Source organism: Astyanax mexicanus, chromosome 1, assembly GCF_023375975.1.
Source record: "Astyanax mexicanus isolate ESR-SI-001 chromosome 1, AstMex3_surface, whole genome shotgun sequence".
Classification (NCBI taxonomy): Eukaryota; Metazoa; Chordata; class Actinopteri; order Characiformes; family Acestrorhamphidae; genus Astyanax; species Astyanax mexicanus.
The window spans coordinates 9,461,524-9,484,447 of NC_064408.1; the positions used below are offsets into that span (position 1 = coordinate 9,461,524).

General features: G+C 37.4%; 1 protein-coding gene across 1 annotated transcript in view; it reads left to right on the forward strand.

The window, feature by feature from the left end:
* trabd2a (TraB domain containing 2A) overlaps positions 1-22,924 on the forward strand; it is a 121,564-nt gene that overhangs the window by 45,043 nt on the left and 53,597 nt on the right. Inside the window, exon 4 of the mRNA XM_022668810.2 lies at positions 402-576. Within this exon, the coding sequence (XP_022524531.2) occupies positions 402-576 (175 nt within the window). The remainder of the gene's footprint in view (positions 1-401; positions 577-22,924) is intronic.

The following is a 22,924-nucleotide window of genomic DNA, read 5'->3' on the forward strand; positions in this document are numbered from 1 at the left end:
ACTGATCATCAGTAAATTTTACGTTTCATTTGTAAATCAAGGGATCAGAGTCTGGAGGAAGAGTGGAGAGACACACAGTCCAAACTGATTGAGGTCTAGTGTGAAGTTTCCACCAATCAGTGATGGTTTGGAGAGACATGTCATCTGCTGGTGTTGATCCACTGTGTTTTATTATCAAGTCTAAAGTCAGTGCAGTTTTGTTTTCCCACAAAATCTTACAGCACTCCATGCTTCCCTCTGCTACTGACAACTTTTATAGAGATGCTGATTTCATTTTCCAGCAGGACTTGGCACACTGCCCACACTGATAAATAAAGTACCAATAAAGTATAAAGTACCAATTGGTGTTCTAATTGGTCTTCTAAAAATAATGCTTACTTATTATTTTATGATTACTGAAGGTCCCCAACTTCAACAACGTCACGCTGCCCCCCAGCGAGCAAATCACAGCCCAGGAGATCGACAGCTACTTCCGGCAGGAGCTCATCTACAAGCGCAACGAGAGGATGGGCAAGAGGGTCAAAGCTCTGATGGAGGAGCACCCCGACAAAAGCTTCTTTTTCGCCTTTGGAGCAGGTCAGTCATTCTTTCTTTAGATTTACAGTCAGTCTAAAGCACTTTTGATGCAGTCCTCACTCTAGACTCTCAATTGTAGCCAATATATTATTGAATTTCAAACATTTGTGAGAAGTATGGAGGTGTGTAGTGATGTAGTGACTCTGCAGAAAGTTGGTGAACTCTGTGCACTATGCTCGTCAGCATCCGCCGATATCACTCTGTTATTTTACACTGACAGAGCACAGAGTCGCTGTCGTTCCCAGTCTCTTCCACTGTGTTATAATATCACTGACAGTTGGCTGTGGAATATTTAGTAGTGAGTAGTGAAATTTCACGACTGGACTTGTTGTTGCACAGATGCTGCATCCTATCACTCTACCACAGTGCTGGAGTTCACTGAGCTCCTGAGAGCCAGAGACCCGTTCTTTCACTAATGTTTGTAGAAGCAGTCCCAGCATGCCTAGCTGCTGCTGTTTTTTATTATAAACCTGTGGCCATGGAAGTGACTGGATTAAAGCCTGAGTTCAATGATATGGGAATATGAGTGAATACTTTTGCCAATAGAGTGTATCCCTGTCTTGGTCTATAACAGTTTTAATATAACCTGTACAGCTCTGGAAAAAAAAACTAAGAGAACACTTTAGTTTCTGAATCAGAGCTCATTTATAGCATTTATTTGCAGAAAAGAGTTTTCAGACCTTTAAATAATGCTAAGAAAACAAGTTCATATTCATGAAGTTTTAAGAGTTCAGAGTTAATATTTGGTGGAATAACACTGGTTTTTAATCACAGTTTTTATGCATCTTGGCATCATGTTCTCCTCCACCAGTCTTACACACTGCTTTTGGGTAACTTTATGCCTTTACTCCTGGTGCAAAAATGTAAGCAGTTCAGTTTGGTTTGATGGCTTGTGATCATCCATCTTCCTCTTGATTATATTCCAGAGGTTTTCAATTTGGTAAAATCAAGGAAAAACATCATCATTAAGTGCTCTCTTATTTTCTATTTCATTTCAAACTATCTGTGTGAATTTTGAGAAGTTAGACCGAAACTTTAAGACTTTGCCAGTTGAACCCATTATGAGTTACAGAGCAGAGCCTCCTCTGGTTAAACTAATCCAGCTCGTGTAGTGCTTCAGCGTTCGGAGAGTTTCAGCCGCTGTGTTTTAAATTCGGTTTTAATGAAAGAGGAAACATATCAGAGGAAGTGAATTCAGCGTGGAATTGGCTCTGCCCCGAGCTCTTGTGGTGCACGCTTTTTTAAGATGTGCTACAGCAGCACCTGTGATTTAATACATCAAAAGAAACATCCACCTGCGGATTTTAAGTGTTACAGGGTGTTCCTGAGAAAATAACTCTCAGCCCCAACGCAAACACTGCTGCTGAAACAGCCTCCTGCGGTCACGTCACACAGATTAACTGAGATTATGTGGTGGCTGGGCTGGATCCGTCTGTATTTGCTTCCCTTCAGGGACACTTTACAGTAGAAACATTCTGTGAAGAAAGAGTGAGAAGCACTTCAATCCTCTGCTTTTTTCAATTCTTGAACACTTTCCTTACATTTAAAAGTAAAGTAACAATGTGTAAATACATTCTGTTTGACAATATTAATATTATTTTTGACATTTCCTGTTGATGTGTGCTGCACTCCAAAGCTCAGTCTGTGGTCGACGTAGTTTCGGTCCTATAAAGACTGTAGAGCTCTGTGTTGGTAAGAACGTATACTATACAATATATATCACAATGCTAGGCTTACGATTCAGTATATCAATATATCACAATATATTGCGATACTGTAAGCAAGGTAATACATTGCTATTGTTTAAACCGAACACACTATCATATTTATAGTATCTGAGTAAAGGAAATTTAACATTTTATCCAGTCAGAACTGTGATATCTGAAGACAAGTATACTATACTTTATCATTAAGTGCCATGTGTCTCTTACTTTTCTAATTTTTCATGGAAATCATTAGGGCTGGCCCGAATAGCGTTTTTTGAGCTCCGGATATTCGGCACTGATTCGAAGCGAATATTCGAATATTCGTTTTTTAAAAAAAGAGGTAAAAAAAAAAAAAAAGCAAATCACGGCCCCTTTAATCCACTGAAAAATGTTCAATTTGCTCTGACCGACGAGACATATTCACCCCGGATTTTTGGTGTTTTTATCCCGGATTTTTGTGTTTTCACCCCATATTTTTTCTGTGTTTTTAGCCCAGATTTCTTTGTGTTTTCATCCCGGAATTTCTGCTGCCCTACACAGCGGCTTATCCGCTGCGTAAGCAGGCTAGGAGGCTGCTGCTGCACGGTTTCTCCGCTGCGCAAGCCAGCCCAGTAAATTGCTGTTTGTGTTTTCACACTTAGGCTATTTGCTTAAAAAAACAAACAAAAAAACGTTTGTTCAGGAAGTATTTTATATTCTTAAACATTGTTAATTATATTAGAGGACAGTCATTGTAAACTGTACTTGGTCTATTTCGGTTAAAGGATTGTGCAGGGCATATTACTGATTTTGTATTTTTGCACTTGGGCTATAAGCTCAATATTAAATATTTCGTTTGTTTAGAAATTATTTTATATTTTAAACCATGTTAAATTATATTAGAGTAGAGGAAAGTCATTGTTAATGACGTTATTGTACTTGGTCTATTTCGGTTTAAGGATTGTGCAGGGCATAGCCGTATTACTGATTTTGTATTTTTGCACTTGGGCTATAAGCTCAATATTAAATATTTCGTTTGCTTAGAAATTATTTTATATTTTTAAACCATTTTAAATTATATTAGATAAGAGGAAATTCGTTCAGACATCATTTTTGTAGGCCAGGCTTTTGTAACCGATTTAGCCCCTACTGTTGCCACATTACCCCTTACGTTTTATTATATAAATCAGTTTCGAAGAGCCTGCATTTTTTTTATCATGTATAATAGAGGTCTGCGCGAGACTGATTTTTAAACCCACTCTTCCACGCTCCCGCGTTTCTGTCTCGTTACCGCTCCGCAAAAAAATTGCTTCTTTTAATCCCGCGCCCGCCCGCCACATACACATTTCTGCCACTCCCACCCCACGTTCCTAATATAAATTAAATAAACTACATTTAATGCTTGAAATTTACTTATATATTTATTAAAACAGCAGCGCTGAATAGTGCGGTCCCGTTCCTTACCCCAGTCCAAACACCATCGGTGTGTGCGTGTGTGTGTCGGTCCATCCTGCGCGTTGAGAGTTTTTTTTTAGGTTTTTTTTTTACAATTATTACAGTTTTCTTAACTATTTATTAATTTGCTCCCGCATCGTCTGGATTAAACTCCCGCTCCAGCCAATAACAGTTCAGTTCTGTCCCGCGCGCAAGATATTCTGACGGGACCCGCGAGAACAGAAGTGGTTAGAGTGAGGTGGAACTCTGGAAAGGAGAAAAAAAACGAATATCCGAATACCAAAATTAAAAACCGAATACCTACTCAACGAACGAATATCCGAATACCCGAATATTCGGGTCCAGCCCTAGAAATCATAAAATTATATAAAGAAAATAAGATTTAGAACAATCTCTGCTTTACAGATTTTGTTTCCAATATTTTAGAGCAACGAGTGTAGATCTGTTAAAACACTCAAATATGACCTAAAATAATAGTCATTACTCTGTATAAATTACTCGCTTGCTTAACTTATTCAGCTGAACATCGAAAGTAATTTTCACCATTTTTGCCCAAATATTTATGACAGCTGAAATTTTTTGGTGCATTGTTGTTTTTTGTTTTGTCATTTTGCGATTCGCTAGCACAGAAAATTGTGCACAAACGAGGGCATGGAAGGATACATCAGTTGCGCCCTCAAAAGCACTTCGAATGTCTAGAAAATCACTTCTGCTTTTCTAGATAGTATTCAAAGAGCATCTGTTATACAGTATATTATAAACCTTGTAACTCCAAAATGGCAACAATGCAGGAGAAGTGAAAGGCTTCATTATCTTTAAATAGAAGTAATTTTGGAGCAGTTCTATTGGCCCATTCATTGTGAAGTTTTGACACATTGCTAAAAAGAATCTGCTATTTTATTAAGAGCTGTTATTCTAAGCTGTTCTCACAATATTTTTATAGTTTATGGTGTGTTGCTGAAGTGAATGGGCAAAATAGTGCAGCACTTCGCATCAAGTTTCAGTTTCATTCTTGCTAGAATCACAGGAGCTATTACAGAATTCCAGCGCACTGTAAAAATGGCACATTATTCACCCAAAGACGCTGTGCTTTGCTTTATATTTTCCTTTAATGTTAATATACTCTTTATAATTTTATTCAGTGTATTACATACTTGTTGCACTGTACATGAGGTTCTATCCAGCACCTTTCTCCAGCTCCACATCATCTACAGTTCAGTGTGAGGTCACCTGTACATCATCGGTGGAGCCAGCATTAAATGAACTGAGCTCCAAATCTGATTATAGCTACTTAGAACAAATGACTTAAATTCTTTTCATTGTGAGCAGTGCACTCATGCAAGGAGGAGAGTGCTTAGCGCTGAGCGTTTGACGTTTGACTCAGAATATCTGAAACTCTGTGGCGGGCGAGGGACTAATAAGTGGCCTGGTGGCTCCCTGACCGGGTCCACCAGTGATCCAGGAAGAAAGCAGAGCACTTACAGGCTCCTGCAGTCTGTTTATTGCTGCATCGTCTGCTTCATTTGACGCCAGACTGGAAGCTGGAGGATTATAAAAGCCAGTGGACCCTCTGAACTTTGGAGAGTTCATATATATATATATATATATGTGGAGTGGAGAGGTGGAGTGTAGGAGTCAGTCCCTGAGAAAAGCCCTGCTGGAGGAGTGGATTAAATTTTACCTGGGGAGCTGGTGTGATTTAAGGGACTACTGACCTTAAAGATCCTTGATTTTTTAACTGAAGCCTGGTTTTTATAGTCTGGCACTAATAGTTGTGGGCAGTGACCTTCTGGAATTGGCTGGACCTGCAGCTCCCTCAGTGCCAGTAGCCCTGATCTAGTCCACCTCAGACTAATTAAATAACAAAACCTGCTAATGAGCTCAGCACAGGGCTTGTTATGCGGCTCGCTGCTAATGTTTGTTGTTATTAGCGAACAGAGGATTGCTGTCTGTGATTGTTATGCTTATTCTTTTGTTACTGGATGCTTTAAGTCTACGTTCACACAGCAGGTCAAAGTGGCCCAGATCTGATTTTCTGATTTTTTGTGTATTTTAAGCTGTTTACACAATAATTTTAATGAAATGCATGTCTGAGCAAAATAGTGCAGCGCTTCAAGTGAAGTTTCAGTTTCATTCTTGCCAGAATCACAGGAGCTATTCCTGCATTCCAGCACAGTGTAAAAACAGCATGTTATGTGCTTTGGTTTGCTCTTTATTTTGTTATATTCAGCCATTCCATTAGAAACACTGAGCGGTTGGAACTAGGGCTGCAACAATTAGTTGAAGTAAATGACAATGTTGATTATTTAAATTTGTCGACTACAAATTTCATTGTCCACAAATCGTTAATTTGTAACATTGCGCAAACACAACAGTTTACATATTTACTCACTAAATATCAGTACTTTCTGTTGTTAAACATTTAAACATAAAAAAAATCTTTTTTAAACATTTAAATGCCTTTTTAAACCTCATATTCAGCTGTTTCTATTGTTTTTAAATATGGAGGACATGGCAGAAATAATCGTTGACTAATCGACTAATCAAAAAAATAATCATCAGATTAGTCAACTACCAAAATGATCATTAGTTGCAGCACTAGAACATTGGAACCCAAGACTTTTAATGTCATTGAAACAGAGACATAATATAATTCCAAATATTTATTAGATCTGTTACCTTAATATTGCATCATTGAAACCCCTCACTCACTGCTGACGTCCATTTTTCCTTATTCTCAAGTTCATTTTTTCTTCTCCACAAGGCCTTTTTTCTTTCCCTTTGATGTAAAAATTTGCATAAGAGTCACATCGCATTTTCTGTGAATTGGATATAAATCAGATTTCAATAGCACATATTAAATATGAGTAAAAAATGAAAATGGAACTTTCAATGTGATTGTGCTGTTTACATAGTCACACACACATGTGTCAAATAAAATTTAGCAGTGTCAGGTATGCAGCAAGGAGATGCAGAGGGGGACACAAAAAAGTTATTTATTAAACAAAACAGAACAGAGGAGCTAGAACTTGTTGAAACAAAGAAAAAAGAAAATGCAACCTTAACAAACGAGAAAACACATACAAAAACCGACAAACTAACACTGAAGACACATGGAGAGGGTAATGAGGGGGCGGGGCTACAAAGGAAAGACAGGTTAAGCACTAAACAGGGCTCGAGACACGGAAGAAGACACAGCTGAGCACATGGAGGAGACAAACAAGCAGGAGGGCAGGAAAAACCCAGAGACAGACAGGAGAGACACAGAACAGGACAAGAACATGACAAGCAGTTTTCCCTTCTGTGTGTACGTAGCCAATCAAATAACACAATTGACCGACCAGTAGAATCCAGACAAAGTGCATTACACAGTCTCCTTTGGTGAAACTAATCCAGCTGAAATAGTGCTAAAACCACGGCCTCCCCCTCTGCTGCAGTCTGTAATGCAGCTGTAGTGTGTATTTTATGTAGGTGGGTGTAAAAAAGCTTTTAAAGTGTCTTAGTAGTTTTCCCAGTCCTCCAAAGCATGACTTCACTTCTACTGTTAACGATTGTGTGTAGAGAGTCTGCACACACACACACACACACACACACGCATGCAGTAAAATCTCCAGGTTTAGAGGAATGCCCTCTTCAGATGCCCTGAGAGAAAAATGAAGTCAGTGGATTATTTTTTTAGGGTTGCACACCTTGTAATGTTGCTGCAAATACTGTATAATCAGCCAGCGGAAGTGTGAACATGTGTTCTGTCCTACAGTTTAACTCTGGAAAAATCCACAGTACAATTTTTTAAGGATTTTGCTGGTCATTCCAAACACATTTCACACAGATATAATAATAATAATGTAATAAATATCTCTTTATATCATTATAGACTTATTATAGGGCATGCTTAAAACAGTTAATCAAATAAACATGCTTATTTTAACAGAAGACCTAGAATATGTATGTTCTTAATTGTCATGAATAGATGTAGACATACATGTTTAACCCCTTAAATCCTGTATGAAAGCCCACACTTCCAATTATGACACTGCAGTTTTGTTTTTTATTTTTGAAGTGAATTGAACCCTGTGGGACTCCACATATGTGAATATGATAAACTGAAAGGGTACAAACCGATTTCAGTTGTTTTTGTTTAAGAATTAATAGCTAAATAATAAATCTTATAAAATTTGCCTTTTTCTTAAGGCTGTTCACATCACTTAAATTTGTCTGAACAGTTCATTCTCCTAAACTCCTGCACTACAGAGCAGTGCTTCACGTGAAGTTTCAGTTTCATCTTGTCCAGCATCACAGGAGCTATCAAGGAGTTCCAGTGGCTGACAGCTGGGCTTATCACTGAGAATATGTTGGGGCTCACTGTAAAAAAAACAGTAGAATTACTATAGCCAGGAAACAGATCACAAAGCCAGTGTGTTTATGATTAAGGCCCAGAACACCAAAGCTTTAATAGGCCAGTGGCTGTTGTTGTCTACTGCCGCAGAATCTGCTGTTACCTGCTGATTATAAAAGCAAGGAAATCGTGTTCTTCTTGCACTATAAGTTGCACTTAAAATCATTTTATTTTATAATGCAGTGCACCTTATGTATGAATTTTACCTGTCAGGTATAAAGGAGCAGTAAAGTCACTCTTCTGAAGTACAGCATTATACAGAAGTTTCAGTAAAGTTTCTCCAGCACCAAGGCTGGAGCAGTATTAGCATTAGCCTCTAACCGCAGCACTAGCTCTTTCGACAGTACAGAGGTGAGTATATTGGACTGTAGCCTACGCATTTTTGTTAAAACCAGCTACGTGGGATTTACCGGAACACTCAGGGTTCCTTAGTGTAGCGCTATCGGCTATCGGGTGGCATTTACTAGCCCTAAGCACTGCTAACCACAGCTAGCATTGCAGCTAACTGCGCTAAAATATTGGAAATCTAAGCTTACTGATAATAATCGAAAGCACTTTACTCACCCAAATAAACAGTTTTCAGGAGAGGAACCTGTGTAGATTAACTTCCAGTGCTCATTTGAATTTAAAATAAAATGTTTTTTTTTTTAATTACAGTTTTGCTTTAGGAAGGAAAACATGGTGACACCTTTGTTCCTTACTATTGTCTCTTAAAATGCTCCTTTAAATCCAGTGCACCTTATGTATGAAAATAGACCAGAAAACAGATGTTCATTGACATGGTGCGCCTTATAGCTTGTAAAATACAGTATATAAAAAATAGACGCATTAAACACAAGACTCCAATGGCCAATGGGGTAGTATTTAAGTAAAACTTGAATAAAAAATTCCTGATATTTTTTAAATATCAGGAATATTTGAGTAAAATGGTATATATATATAATCATTAATCTGGTAGATACTTTCATGTTACATGAGATCAATGTCAGTTTTTCTTTGTATTAAGTAATTTTAAAATAAAAACTTTTATTTGATATTGCTCAAAAATAAAATAATATATGATACAGATGCTGAAACAATATATTGTGCAGCTCTGCTCTGCTCTGTCTCTGGGATTTCCCAGTTTTCAGAGTGCGGTCAGCCTGGCAGTCTGAGCATCTCCCCCCTGAAGCATCTGTTTATCTCTGCAGAAACACAAACGCTGATAAGATAAGCCCCCACTCCTCCAGAGGCCGGGCCGTGTTTACGGATGCCGGGTGGAAGACAGGGAGGAATGCTGTGGTGACGATGTAACCGAACACCATCACTGAGGGTGATCTGCCTCATTACTGAGCTCTGGCAGGAATCTGAGCGTGTTTCTGAAGCTCTGTGTACATAAGCAAACGCTGAGGAACTCCTGAGTGAACCTCGTCAGTGGAGATATTGTTAGCACCTCCTCAGTGAAGCCATTACGCCTCTTTGTCACATTACCTGGGCTGTTGACACTCAATGGGCAGAGATAAGGAGAATGGCATCCGTAAACATGATTGGATTTTAGGGACACACCCAGAGCGTATCTGTGAGGACACTGGCTCATTCATGTCCCTTTAGGAGTGAGGAGTAGACTGAGGTTCAGTGTATTTCTGTAGTAGCTGTGTAGAAATGTAGAAATTGGGAATGTGTTTAATGTTCCAGATGGTTCATTCAAAAGCTAAATCTGTGTCTGTTTGCTGTATAATGCTTACTGTATAGTGCACTGCAAAAAAACGATATTTTTTCAAGTAAAATTATCTTTTTTCAAGGTTATACATTTTTTTTATCTGTATTTTTGTCTTACTAAGTGTTGTTTTAGGAATAATGATCTTAGTCAGTTTAACTTCGATTTTTCACCTTATTAAAAATCACTTGACTTAAAATAAGCACAAAAAAATACCAGTTAAGTTATTCTGTCCAAATTTAACACAATTAAATAAAATCAAATGTGATTTTGGCTTGATTTAAGTCTTACTTTACACATTTTGAGACTTTTTACCATATGAAAGCTCTACAGATTGGCCAATAGAATTGTTGCACTACACAAAGCACTACAGCATTACCAGAGATAAAGTACAGCTTACTTTATCTCTGGGCTACAGTTTTTAAATTAATTTTACATTTTATCCTTTTTTTCTGTAATTATAATTATCTTTAATTAGTGAATATAATATAAATATAAAAGTGAGTATTTAAAATTCTCAATCCAGTTAAAATGTGAAGCAAAATGACAATAGATAAAATTGAAATCTTGAATGCTTCTAAATCACATATGTTAAATTTCTCAATTTTGCATTGTGATCAGAATTTCCATCTTATTTTCTTGTTTTAAGACATTTTATCTACTGAAAGTGTCCCAAGATTTCTTAAAATGTGTAAATCAATTCTAAAATGTTTACACAAGGATAAGAATAACTTGACTGGTGATTTTTTGTGCTTATTTCAAATTAGTTTATTTTAAGTTACAAGGTGAAAATTCTTAGTAAAACGAAATAAGATCAAAACATATTAAGAAAACAGTTATTAAATCATATAATATTACTTTCATAGTCTCGAAATGAGAAATATCAGTATCACTTTATTTGGTCCATTATATATGCCTCATATATGCTCAACTAATTGCATGTCTATTAAATGAACTTAATTCTTAAGTTGAGAGTAAATGATTGGACGTATTGAACGTAACTCTACATCCAGATTGAATCCAAACCCAATCTTAACATATTAAAACCAGGTTTAGAGTTAAGGGTTAGGGTTAGGTTTTAGAGATGATTCATGGTTAAGGTTAGACTTTTAGGTTTAGGTGCAAAAACTAAAAACTAAAAAATAAGTTAGAAATAAGTACATTTTTGCCTAATTTACGGTATGACTGGTAATTCAGCTGTTGTTAACCATTATAAGAAGCATTTAGTATATTTAAAGAGCTTTAAAGCAGAGCAGTGGTCAGTATCAGCTGGTTATCAGTGGTTTACTCAGTCTGACCTCTCTGTAGTGACTGTAGTTAAACTGGTGTGAGATTAGGACTGGGATTAGGAGTGATGGCGTGTGAATAGAGGTTAACCTGACCTGCCGATGACTCCGCACACAATCAGAGGTGAGCTATGAGGCCAGTTACCCTGCGGGTCAGATTTAGTGTGATTAGTGTGACAGTGTGATTTAGTAATTGACTGTGTGATTTAGTAAGAGTCTGATAAGCAGCCGCGGATAACAAGCTCCTAATTCAGCGCTGTCACGCCGGAATGTGTGCAGAGGAGAGTTTAGCGCCCTTCAGGACTCTGAGAAAAACACACGGGAGAGATGGAGGGAGCAGCTGAAGGAGAGATATAAAGAGGAGGGGATATTTAGAGAGGGGGAGGAGAGGGAAAATGACGGAGTGAGGAAATCGTAAAGTGGTTTGATGGTGTTTAAGCAGGCTGCACGCTTTCTCAGACTCAGTAGGCGACTGTGGAGCAGCCAGAGTGGCTCAACTTCCCTCTTTTCAGTCTTTTCCTATTCTTTTATATTAAACTACTGTCTTAAATAATGCTTTTAACTACAATTATTACATTTTTAATAGGAGCATACTAAAAATATATTAAAAAACATACAGTTATAGGTTTATTCATGTTCTGTTGAACTTTTATACTAAATATCGCTTTGAAATTAGGTTTATTTGTTATTTTAAACATTTACAGCTCAACACAAGACTGCATGAAGTGTGAATCTATAAATAGAGCAAAGAAACAGTACAGTAAATATGTAGAAAAGACAGGACAGACTCTCCGTAAACAGACTGGAGAGTGCAACATTAACATACAAGCACAAAACTGATGCTTTAGCAACTGTAATTCTCTTAAATGCGGTATAAATATATACTATTTCTTCTTTTTGAGTTATAGAAATATGTATTTATTGTAAAATAAAGATAAATAAGAAATTAACTAATTTTTAAAAACTTATATTTACTTGTTTTACGTGATCATACCTTATTAAAGTAAAAAGTAAAAATAAGTTAGTAACAAGTTAATTTTTGTCTAATTTAAGGCATGACAGATACTTCAGCTTTTGCCAGCTATTGTAAAAAGCATTATTAATTCTTATGACTTTTTTTGTATTTTTTATACTCTTTTTAACAATCTAAATGCAGTTAATTATATAAAAACAACTAGATTGAAACAACTATTAATAGAAGCAATATGTTTGCATGTGTGAGAAAGCAAGAGAGAGAGAGAGAGAGAAGTGGGGAATGAATATATTTAAAACATATTTCAATATAAATGAACTTCTGATAAAAGTGAACATGGCTAAATACTAAGAATGCACCAATATAAGTGGTGCCGATATCCAATTATTACACAAGTTTTTACTTTAAAATTTACAGGATAAATTAAACAATGGTTCAGTCAGTAATATATATTAGATCTGTAATAAATCAGTTTATTTTAAAGTGTTGACCAGTTGTAGAAGCAATGGCGCTTGGTTCTTTTCTGGCATACAATACAATAAATACGTCAGAAAGTGTCACTCAATTAAAAAAATTGGCCAGATCTAGACACTCCAAATACTGCTGGAAAAGCTGTTAAAAATACGAAACAAAACGCTAATTATTTATCAGTCTTTGTAAAAATGGTGCTTTATGGCAGGGTGTTGAGGTTAAAATGGGAAAAATGCTTTTAAAATACATTTTAAAAAGTAAAGTGTTAAATTTTCCACGGTTAATCATGTGCATAAACTCTTTAACACTAACATCGCTAATCACGATTACCACTAACACTGTTCTATACTATATATCATATAACTACAACTATGGTAGGTGTCCCCGCTCTGGCTTCAGTAGCTGCCGTATGGCTGTGTGTATCTTTATATGGTGGCTGGTGGGCATGCCTGCACGGAGGGCATCTGTGTGTGTTGGTGTTTATGTGTGTGAGATGTGGCGGTAGCAGCAGAGCTTCACAGTCTGCTGAGCTCAGTGGCTACAGGAAGTGTGTGAGTGAAAACAGAGACAGGGCTAATAGGGCAGTCCCTGCCTGCTGCTCCAAAGGCCTAACAAGGGCTACGTTTCATGCTCTCCTCCAGTGGGGATTTCTTTACAAGGCTTTGGGTAGAGAGAGGTGAGGGAAAGTGATCTCCTCCCACTTGCCCTGAAGCATAGCATCCTGATTCAGCCCTGCTCCTTTACACTCTCTCTCTCTTTCACAGTGCTGAGAAATATGCACTAACATTCACTATACCAGCTCACCGCTTCAGTTTACAAGCACTGATTACAGTACAGGGATGTGCACAGGTACTGAAATACGTCCTGAACCATTCAGCTGCAATACTAAAAACTAGTGGAAGCTGATATGGCCTAATTTGATTAGTTGAGTCGACCAAGTCGATTAGTTGAGTTGACCAAGTCAGTTAGTTGAGTTAGACAATTTGATAAGTTGAGTCGACCATGTTAATTAGTTGAGTTAACCAAGTGAGTTAGTTGAGTTGATCTATTTGATTAGTTTAGTCAACTGAGTTGATTAGTTGAGTCAACCGAGTTGATTAGTTGAGTTGGTCAGTTTCACTAGTTAAGTCGATCGAGTTAAATATTTGAGTTGACCAAGTCAATTAGTTGAGTCAGTCAGTTTGATTAATTGAGCCGACCGAGTTGATTTGTTGAAGTAACCAAGTCAGTTAATTGATTTGGTCAATTTGATTAGTTGAGTCGACCAAGTGGATTAGTTGAGTTGACCAAGTCAGTTAGTTAAGTTGGTCCTTTTGATTAGTTGAGTCGAACAAGTTGATTAAATCAGTTGGTCTGTTAGATTAGCTGAGTCAACCGAGTCAATTAGTTGAGTTGACCAAGTCAGTTAGTTAAGTTGGTCAGTTTGATTAGTTGAGGTGACCGAGCTGATTAGTTGAGTTGGTCAATTTGATTGGTTGAGTCAGCCGAGTTAATTAGTTCAGTTGACCATGTCTGTTAGTTGAGTTGATCCATTTGATTAGTTGAGTCACCCGTGTTGATTAGTTGAACTGACTGAGGTTGAGTTGATCCGTTTGATTAGTTGAGTTGATCAAGTCAGTTAGTTGAGTTGCTCCGTTTAATTAGTTGAGTCAACTGAGTTGATTGGTTGAATTGGTCAGTTTGATTAGCTGAGTCGTCCGAGTTGACTAGTTGAACTGACAGAGTCAGATAGTTGAGATGGTCTGTTTGATTAGTTGAGGTGACCGAGTTGATTAGTTGAGTCGACCCAATTAATTAATTGAGTTGGTCAATTTGATTAGTTAAGTCTACAGAATTGATTAGTTGAGTTAATTGTTTGAGTCGACCTTTGTTAAATTACTTTTTAAAATAACTATTTCAAATAGTTAGAAATGAGTTGAATAACCCTGTAACATTTAGGAATATTCACACAAAATTGAGACATCGCATCTTTGACTAGATTTATCCTGTTAAGTTCCAGGCAGCTCACATCCACAGCACTTTTTATATATCAGAGAAATTTGACAACCAGATTTGACAGTTAACAATTTTCAGCGAACGATCAACTCATCCAGTAAAGCATTTTTAACTAAAACTACTGCAGTCTGTTCAATCTTCAGCTCATGTAAAATGATTTTGGCTATTTTTACTTATTGGAATGTCTAGCAGCTTCAGTGCCAAACTCTTTATATCAGCTGAACTCCGTCCAGTATCTGCGGAAGCACACTGACACGCTCAGGCGGCTCGCGGCTCTGCCTCGTCCAATCTGCTCAGCTCACAGTCTGCACATAATCTCATACAGTATTCATACCGGCTCTGAACTCCAGCCAGAGTCTCATCTCACACATTATCTGATCGCCAGTCGCAATTAAAGATACATATTTGACACAGAGAGAGAAGACGAGCACATGAGGGAACGTAAGCAGAGCCTCGGACTTTTTACTCCAGTGTAAATAATGGGAATTGTGGTCGTATGAATATGGAATTTGTTGGGTATTTGGAGCTATTTGTGCATTGGAATTTCTCTCATGATGCATTCTGAAGATAGTCAGCACAACCCGAAAACCAATGCGGTTGTTTTCTCTGCTGCTTTTTATTCCACTCTCTCTCTTTCTGTCTGTCTCTCTATCTGTCTGTCTGTCTATCTGTCACACACAAACATGCATATAAAGATCTTACCATTCACTTGAAGCAGTCCGCAGTGTCACCCGAATGTGCATGAAGTAGTATCTCAGTTACTCAGCTTGTGGCCAAACCTTGGAGAACTGCAGTAGTGTGAGCTGGTTTAAACAGGATTTTTAATGTGACAGTTAATGTGAATGGTAGAATGATAGGAGAATATTGGTGTTAAAAATATGCAATATTGCTCTTTGTATTATAAGTGTCACAACTGTAGCATAAACGTGGGCAGTTTAACCAATCACACCATCTCTTTTGTACTGCTTTTGTTATGTGTGAGTGTGCATCCTTACCTGGCACGTATAAGAGTTTATGAAAGATTTGATTAATGAAGACTAGGGCTGGATCTAATGGTTGTTCTGTCTCAGTTAATGAAACAATGATTTTTTGATTAGTTTAATTTACTAAGTCGATTAATTGTATCAGTTGAGTTGGTTAATTGAGTCTACTTACTTGATTAGTTGAGTTGAGCAGTTTGATTAGTTGAGTCGACCGAGTTAAATATTATAGTTGACCGAATGGATTAGTTGAGTCAACCATGTCGATTTGTTGGATCGTGCAAGTTGATTAGTTGAGTCGACCATGTTGATTAGTTTAGTCATCCAAGTCGATTAGTTGAATCTACTGAGTCAATTGATTGAGTTGATCAAGTTGGTTAGTTGAGTCAACTGAGTTAATTAGTTGAGTTGACCAAGATGATTAACTGAGTCAACCACGTCAATTTTTTTTAGTCGATTGAGTCGATTAGTTGAGTTGCCTGCGTCGATTAGTTGAGTCTACTGTGTTGATTAGTTGAGTTGACCAAGTCGGTTAGTTGAGTTGACCAGTTTGATTAGTTGAGTCAAATTAGTTGATTAATTGAGTTGACCAAGACGTTTAGTTGAGTCAACCAAGTCGTTTTTTTGATTGAGTCGACTGAGACGGTTAGTTGAGTTGTCTGTGTCGAAATATTCCTACACTTAGATATCCACCATCCAGTTTTATTAGCCGCAACTTAATATTTAGCAAACTTTATGTGGGTTCACCCCAGTTCTAGTCAAGACATGAATCAACTCAACTAACATTCACCCAAGTCTCCAGTAGCAAAATGAATTGAGACCAACTTTCAGAATTTTTTTTACTGGAATCATGATGCTCATTATTATTAATTAAAACAAGTGTGTTAATACTCATTTAAATGTATAGTCATGTGACTCTTTAGCCCTGTACAGTCTGCACCTGGAAATTTGACCAGCTTGTACAAAGTGGCACAACTTTACTGTGGGCTGTATAAACTATTAGTAACAGTTAAATCCAGTTACATCTTTTTAAGCAGTCATTCTTTTGTTCTTAGCTTCCTAGACCTGCGTAGCTGTTTATCTTCACCCTGTACTTTAGATGTAATTTATTAGATAATAATTACAGGCCTCTTGCCCTTTTATGAAGGACACACTGGTTGATTGTTTAGATAACTTGAGAAATGGTGTCATATACATACATACGTACATGCTCACACATACATATACAAATACATCCTGCAGCATGTATAAACTTCATCTCTGAGCTGACAATGCTCTCATTCATGCCTCCTCAGTGTTACCCACTAAAACTATTTTAGCCTTTTTTAATTTACATGCGCTTTGATGGCTGAGAAATGGTAGTGTGTGAGGAACATGTGGAAGCGTTTAAAGGCCTGGCGCAGATCACAGTAACTCAATACAGGTACCTGCGCAGATACTCACATTCATTTGAGTTGCGCCGCGGCTCGGTTCCGTTTAATTTCTCGTTTTCTCTCCAACACGATCTGTTTACATATTACCGAGTCCTGCTATTCGGGGCTGCTCTCGGCACGCTCGTACGCGAGCGTAGCTCCGCAGCTGTTCGCTCCATCACAGACTGCTTAGTCGAAACCGCAAATTCAAATATTTGCGGGCGTGTAATTGCGACTTCAGTTGTAAGCCCCAGTGTTTACGTTTGGATGTTTTATTCTCTTCACACACAATTAAATTCCCTTTGGTATCTCGGCTCAAAGGACGCGCTAAGCTGGAGGTTTGGTTAGCTCTGGCAGGGGTGCTGGCTGAAGGCTTTCTGCAGTGTACAGGAGTTTGACATGTCGGTGGGTGGGTTTGGTGGGTTACAGCAGCAGAAAGAGACTCTACTGATTGGGTCCAGCGTTTGATGGTGGTCTCGTTTGATACTCGAGTACTCCTGCAATTACCTGGCCTGAGAAAACAGGGGGACACCTGGCTTATAATAATGTGTAATAATGTTTTAATACAGACTGGGGGAAGATTTTGATAACTTATAGTGTAGGGCTGCAACAATTAGTCGATATAATCGAAAATGTAGATTATTTAAATTTGTCGACCACAAATTTCATTGTCGACTAATCGTTATTAGTAAAATTACTGCATTACATATGCAGACATTCAAATATTTAAATGCCATTTAAATCTCCTGTTCTGCTGTTTCTATCATTTTTAGTGATGGCAGAAATAATCGTTGACTAATCGACTAATAAAAAAATAAATAAATAAATAAATCGTCAGATTAGTCGACTACCAAAATAATCATTAGTTGCAGCCCTATTATAGTCTTAAACACGATTTAAGGTACCACTTTAAAATAAGGCACCTTTATAATAGGTTTATAAATAGTCTATTATTGGTTATAAATTAAGTTATACATTTAGTTTACAAGGTGCACTATTAGTGAACATCTATTTTCTGGTCTATTTTCATACATAAGTTGCACCGAATCATAAAGCACATTAAGCAACACTATTAAGAATGCCTACATTGAGTGAGCAAGTGAGCATGGGTGTCGCCATGTTTCTCTTCTAATGGGGAAGCCGAGGAAGCGCTTAAGTAAGCAAAACTGTAATTCTTAAAAAAAACACTTTCTTACAAAGTTAATCGAGTGCTGGATCTTAATCTACACAGATTTCTCTCCTGAAAACTGTTTATTTGGGTGATTAAAGTGCTTTTGTTTATTTACAGTAAGCTTAGATTTCCAATAATTTGTATAAAGGTGAGTTTTTAGTACAGTTTCTCCAGCACTAAGGCTGGGTACAGCAGCATTAGCATTAGCCGCTAATCCCAGCTTTAGCGGGACGTAAATGCCGATTGATAACATTGATGCAGGACCACCTGGTTCTGTAACAGTTTTTTTCCCCCAAGCTATTAGACTGTTAAACTCCTAAAACCTTGGTCAATTTAAGGAAACTCTGACTGAGTATTAGTTATTTACTTTTTTTTACACTCTACATATTCCTAACTGCACAAGTCACTTTATTTATAGATATTTATGATTCTTTCATAGAGGTGTGTATATTTTTGAAGATGTACATTGTGTATCTATGTGATATATCTATACTTAATATTTATGCTGCTAAATTTACATATATTTTTGTATTCGTACTTACACGCTATATTTATTCTTTTTCTCTGTATTTTTGAGAGTCAATGCAACGAAATTTCATTCTGGGTACAGGAGTGTTTTAAGAATGAAAATAAATAAAGTCTAAGTCTATAGCGCTAGACTGCAGCTAGTTTCAGCTAGCGGTTCATCACACGTAGCTTGTTTTAACATGGTAAACACGCAGACTACAGTCCAATATACTAATCTCTGCACAGTGAAAGAGCTAGCGCTGCAATTAGCGGCTCATGCTAATGCTGGTGCACCCAGCCTTAGTGCTGGAGAAACTTCAGTGAAAATGTACTCTTACAACGCTCTACAATTTAACGATTGGGCATATAGTTAAAAATGAGAAAAGTATATATTTTATAACAAGGCTATGTGTCCCTTTTATATATTAAAATACCAGGGTAAGAAAATGAGCCCAAAATGATTCTTTTCTCAGCATTTGACCTCATAAAACAATGCTCTATAACTGCTTTGCTCAAGCTTGTCACATAAACCTGGTACAGATGTCAAAACAACTGTTTTACACACACACATGCTCACACACACACACACACACACTGGCTTTGCATTTAGAGTAGTCCTAAAACTCATCAGACGCACCAGTGACCCAAAATGGACGTTAAAGCGAAGTGGTCCGGGGCAGCGCTGCACTGCGCTGCAGCGATCGGGCTCTTTACGAGGGGAGGTGTTTTGTGTCGCTGTGATTTATCGCTGTGTGAATGACTGTGAAACCGTTTATGAGCGCGGCGTACAGACAGCCGTAGCCTGGAAACACTCCCACCACTGACGGCAACAAGGTGCAACATGGCGCCGATGGGGTGCCAGTAGGGTGCCAACAGGGTCACGGTTTCTCTGTCTTTTACTGGCCTCGGGTATCTGTGTCTGAACATGTACAATTCTGGGCTCGGTATATAGATGTGATGCATTCAGTACTAGAGGAGGGAATCACAGGGCATCTAATGATATGATATTGTCACAATACTTTTTCCACGATAAAGATATCAAGTAAGTCAAATTGGGGGAGTTTAGAACGTGGGACAATATATCAATATTGTGAGCAATTTGTGGTATAAAATATGGATAATTTATTTAAACACAGAATTTTAATTCTCCTAATTTGACTTACTTGATATCATTATCAAGGGAAATTGTATTGTGATAATATCATATATATATATATATATATATATATATATATATATATATATATATATATATAGTAGGGGTGGGCGATATGGCTCTAAAAAAAATCACAATATTTCATGGTATTTTCACGATAACGATACTTTCAGCGATATTACAAAACACTGAATTAGAAAAATTATTTTGAATTTTATTATTGCATGCAATAAGATATGGCTAACTAATATATTTAAAAAAATAAATTATCAGATTTGTACAGAAGTCAATGATCCAGAAAGTCATGATTCTAAAAATGCACTCCATATATCTCCATATATTCAGGATTAAAGTAAAATAAATGATACTGGACAGATATAATCTGTCTCTAGTAGATATATAATGGGAAATGAGAACAGTGTGAATTTTTCTTTAGCTAAAAGAAGTGGGTGATATGGCACGATATTTCAGGGTGTAATATCGTTCACGATATTCAAAATTTTTGGCGATACTATCAGGTACGATACGATATGGCACATATATACATTGCCCTTTAAACGTATTGGAACATTAATTAAGTTTCAGATTTTAGTCCAACCATTTGGAATGTCCTAAAGAAGAAAGTCGTCACTGGTGTACTACATAACAGATGATGAACAGGAGGAAGACCAAAGAAAACCAACTTTATCTGTTCTGATACCTTTAATCAAAAGAACAATGTATGGGTTCAGGCAGAAGGTGCTGAATCTTCTGAACTGTGTATCAGATCCAGATGTAAATACCTGGAAATAAAAGCTGAAATGTTGATCTTTTATCTCATATTCATCTTTTAAGGTAAAAGCCAAATGTTTCAAGTCTACAACAGAAATAAATGGTTTTCTTGTTCCAATACTTTTGGAGGACTATATATATATGTATATTAACAACTCATTCTGTGTGATAATATTGGAGCTGTATGGGATGGATTATTATGGGATGGACTCCATTAGGAACCTCTGCAACTCCATTACACACTACTTCTGTATGTAACAATAGTTCACCACTTTGATTGGTCCTCCAGTGAGGGCTACAGCATTTATTCACCCACATCACAGATCTTGCGTACACCTCCTCTGCATCATGGTACTATACTATATTAACAGTGAAACTATGCAGAGCTAGCATGCCCCAACATCCCCTTTGATAAATGGAATGAGCTGAACCCAGTTCAGCTATGCACTTTGACCCCTGCGCCACCCGTAACTGTGGCTGCACGCACCTGGAACAGGGTTTTATATTTTTGCCTGTGGCCAACTTCCACTGTGCTGCCGAATAGCTGAGCCCCTATGAAAGAGGGGAAGAATTGCATATCTAGTTATTAGTGGCCCACTGTTGATTCGGGGGAAGAAGAATGATCCTGCAGATCCTTTTAAGTCTCCAGCCACTGGGGGCTGAATAGCTGCGAGGGGAAAGCAGTGTGATAACACCACCCCTGTGATTTATACCTCCCTGCTCCTGAAGCTGTTTATGACCTGTTTACATGGCAGAGACCTTTTCACCCCTTTCTTTCCCTCCCGCCAGCAGTTTGGTCCAGAGGAGAGGCTCGGGTTACATTCATAATGCTGGAGAAACAAGTTTGGGGGTCATTAGATGACTGTATGAGGAGTGGGTGATACACTGTAAAATCAAGCTGTTTACATTGCTTTAAACAAGGAATCAGGTAAAGTGGATTAGATTGTGTTTATTGTTGTAACCAATGCTTTTTAGTCTAGTTAATTACACTTTTGCACAATTTAATTAGCTTAAAAAACTGTATACAGTGATTATTTATTTATTCAGATGCTTTTTTGTCATAGGACAGAGTAATTAAAATCACTATTTTAGACAACAAATTATAATTTCAGGTGAAATATACTGTGTAGGTTAGTTCTGTCACGATAATTACATTATCGACTTATCATACAATAAATGGACATGCTCTCAACAATTTTTGATAATCGTGATATTGTCTATTGTGTTCATTTGTAAGTTTGTTAATATATGCAATAGTGATGAGCATTTTATCCAGTCATGCAAAAACAAACTAATGCTTCAATAAAAAAAAATAAATAAAAAAAAGTAGATGTTCCCCAAACTAGGTTGCACAAACTTTGTTGGTTTAAATTTTTTATTTGTCATGCTTTTCCTTTATAGTTATGTTAGTGGTAACTTGCTCTTACAGCCTTGAACACTGAGGCCAGCTAGTATAAACTAGTCAACTAGTATAAAAGATATACATGTATACCTAAGAGAAGGTAGCCTTTGAAAGAACGACTGCTATATTTTTCTCACTACTGCACTTAAAATCCTTTCATTTTCCCCCGAAATCACCAGTGTGCCTTTTAATCCGTTGTGAATTTTTTCGCAGTCAGGTCTTAAGGAGCAATAAAGACACCCCTGCTGAAGTGCAGTGTTAAAAAAGGAGTTTCAGTTTAGTTGTCCAGTAGTGTTAGCATTACTATCCACACTAAGCGCTAGCTCTTTGGCTGTCCAAAGATGAGTATTATTGCCCTGTAGTTTGCTGCTAACCCTGGCTAGCACTGCTGGAGCAGCAATAGCATTACCCACTAGCAGTTAGCCGCTAATGCTTCAGCTTCAGTAGAAATCAGGGAATCTAAGCTTACTGTTAATAAACGAAAGCGCTTTAATTACCCAAATAAAAAAAATGTTTACTTAGCTTAGCTTTACAGGTCTGTAGCAGGTGACACCTGCTACATTAAAAGAAAAAAATGGCAACACCTCTGTTTCTTACTAGTGTTGCATAAAATGTCAAATGCGCCTTATAATCTGGTGTGCCTTATGTATAAAATAGACCAGAAAATAGACGTTTATTGATAATGCGCCTAATAGCCCTGTGTACCTTATAGTGTGAAAAATACGGTACACACCAATAGTTACAGAAAGCGTAGTTGCTCTTTTTTAATGATGTAAGTTAGGGTTTACTAATCGCTTAGACATTTAATGACGAAGCATTAACAGATGCTACCTTTTCTTTTCTGTTGGCAAAATTCTACATCAGTGTATGAGAGGTTGTTGTGGCCAACATAGGATCACTCATAGGTAACTTGCTCTTACAGCCTTGAACACTGAGAGCTGGCAGTCAACCATTACAACAAAAGGCAGACCCTATGGGGAAATGACTACACA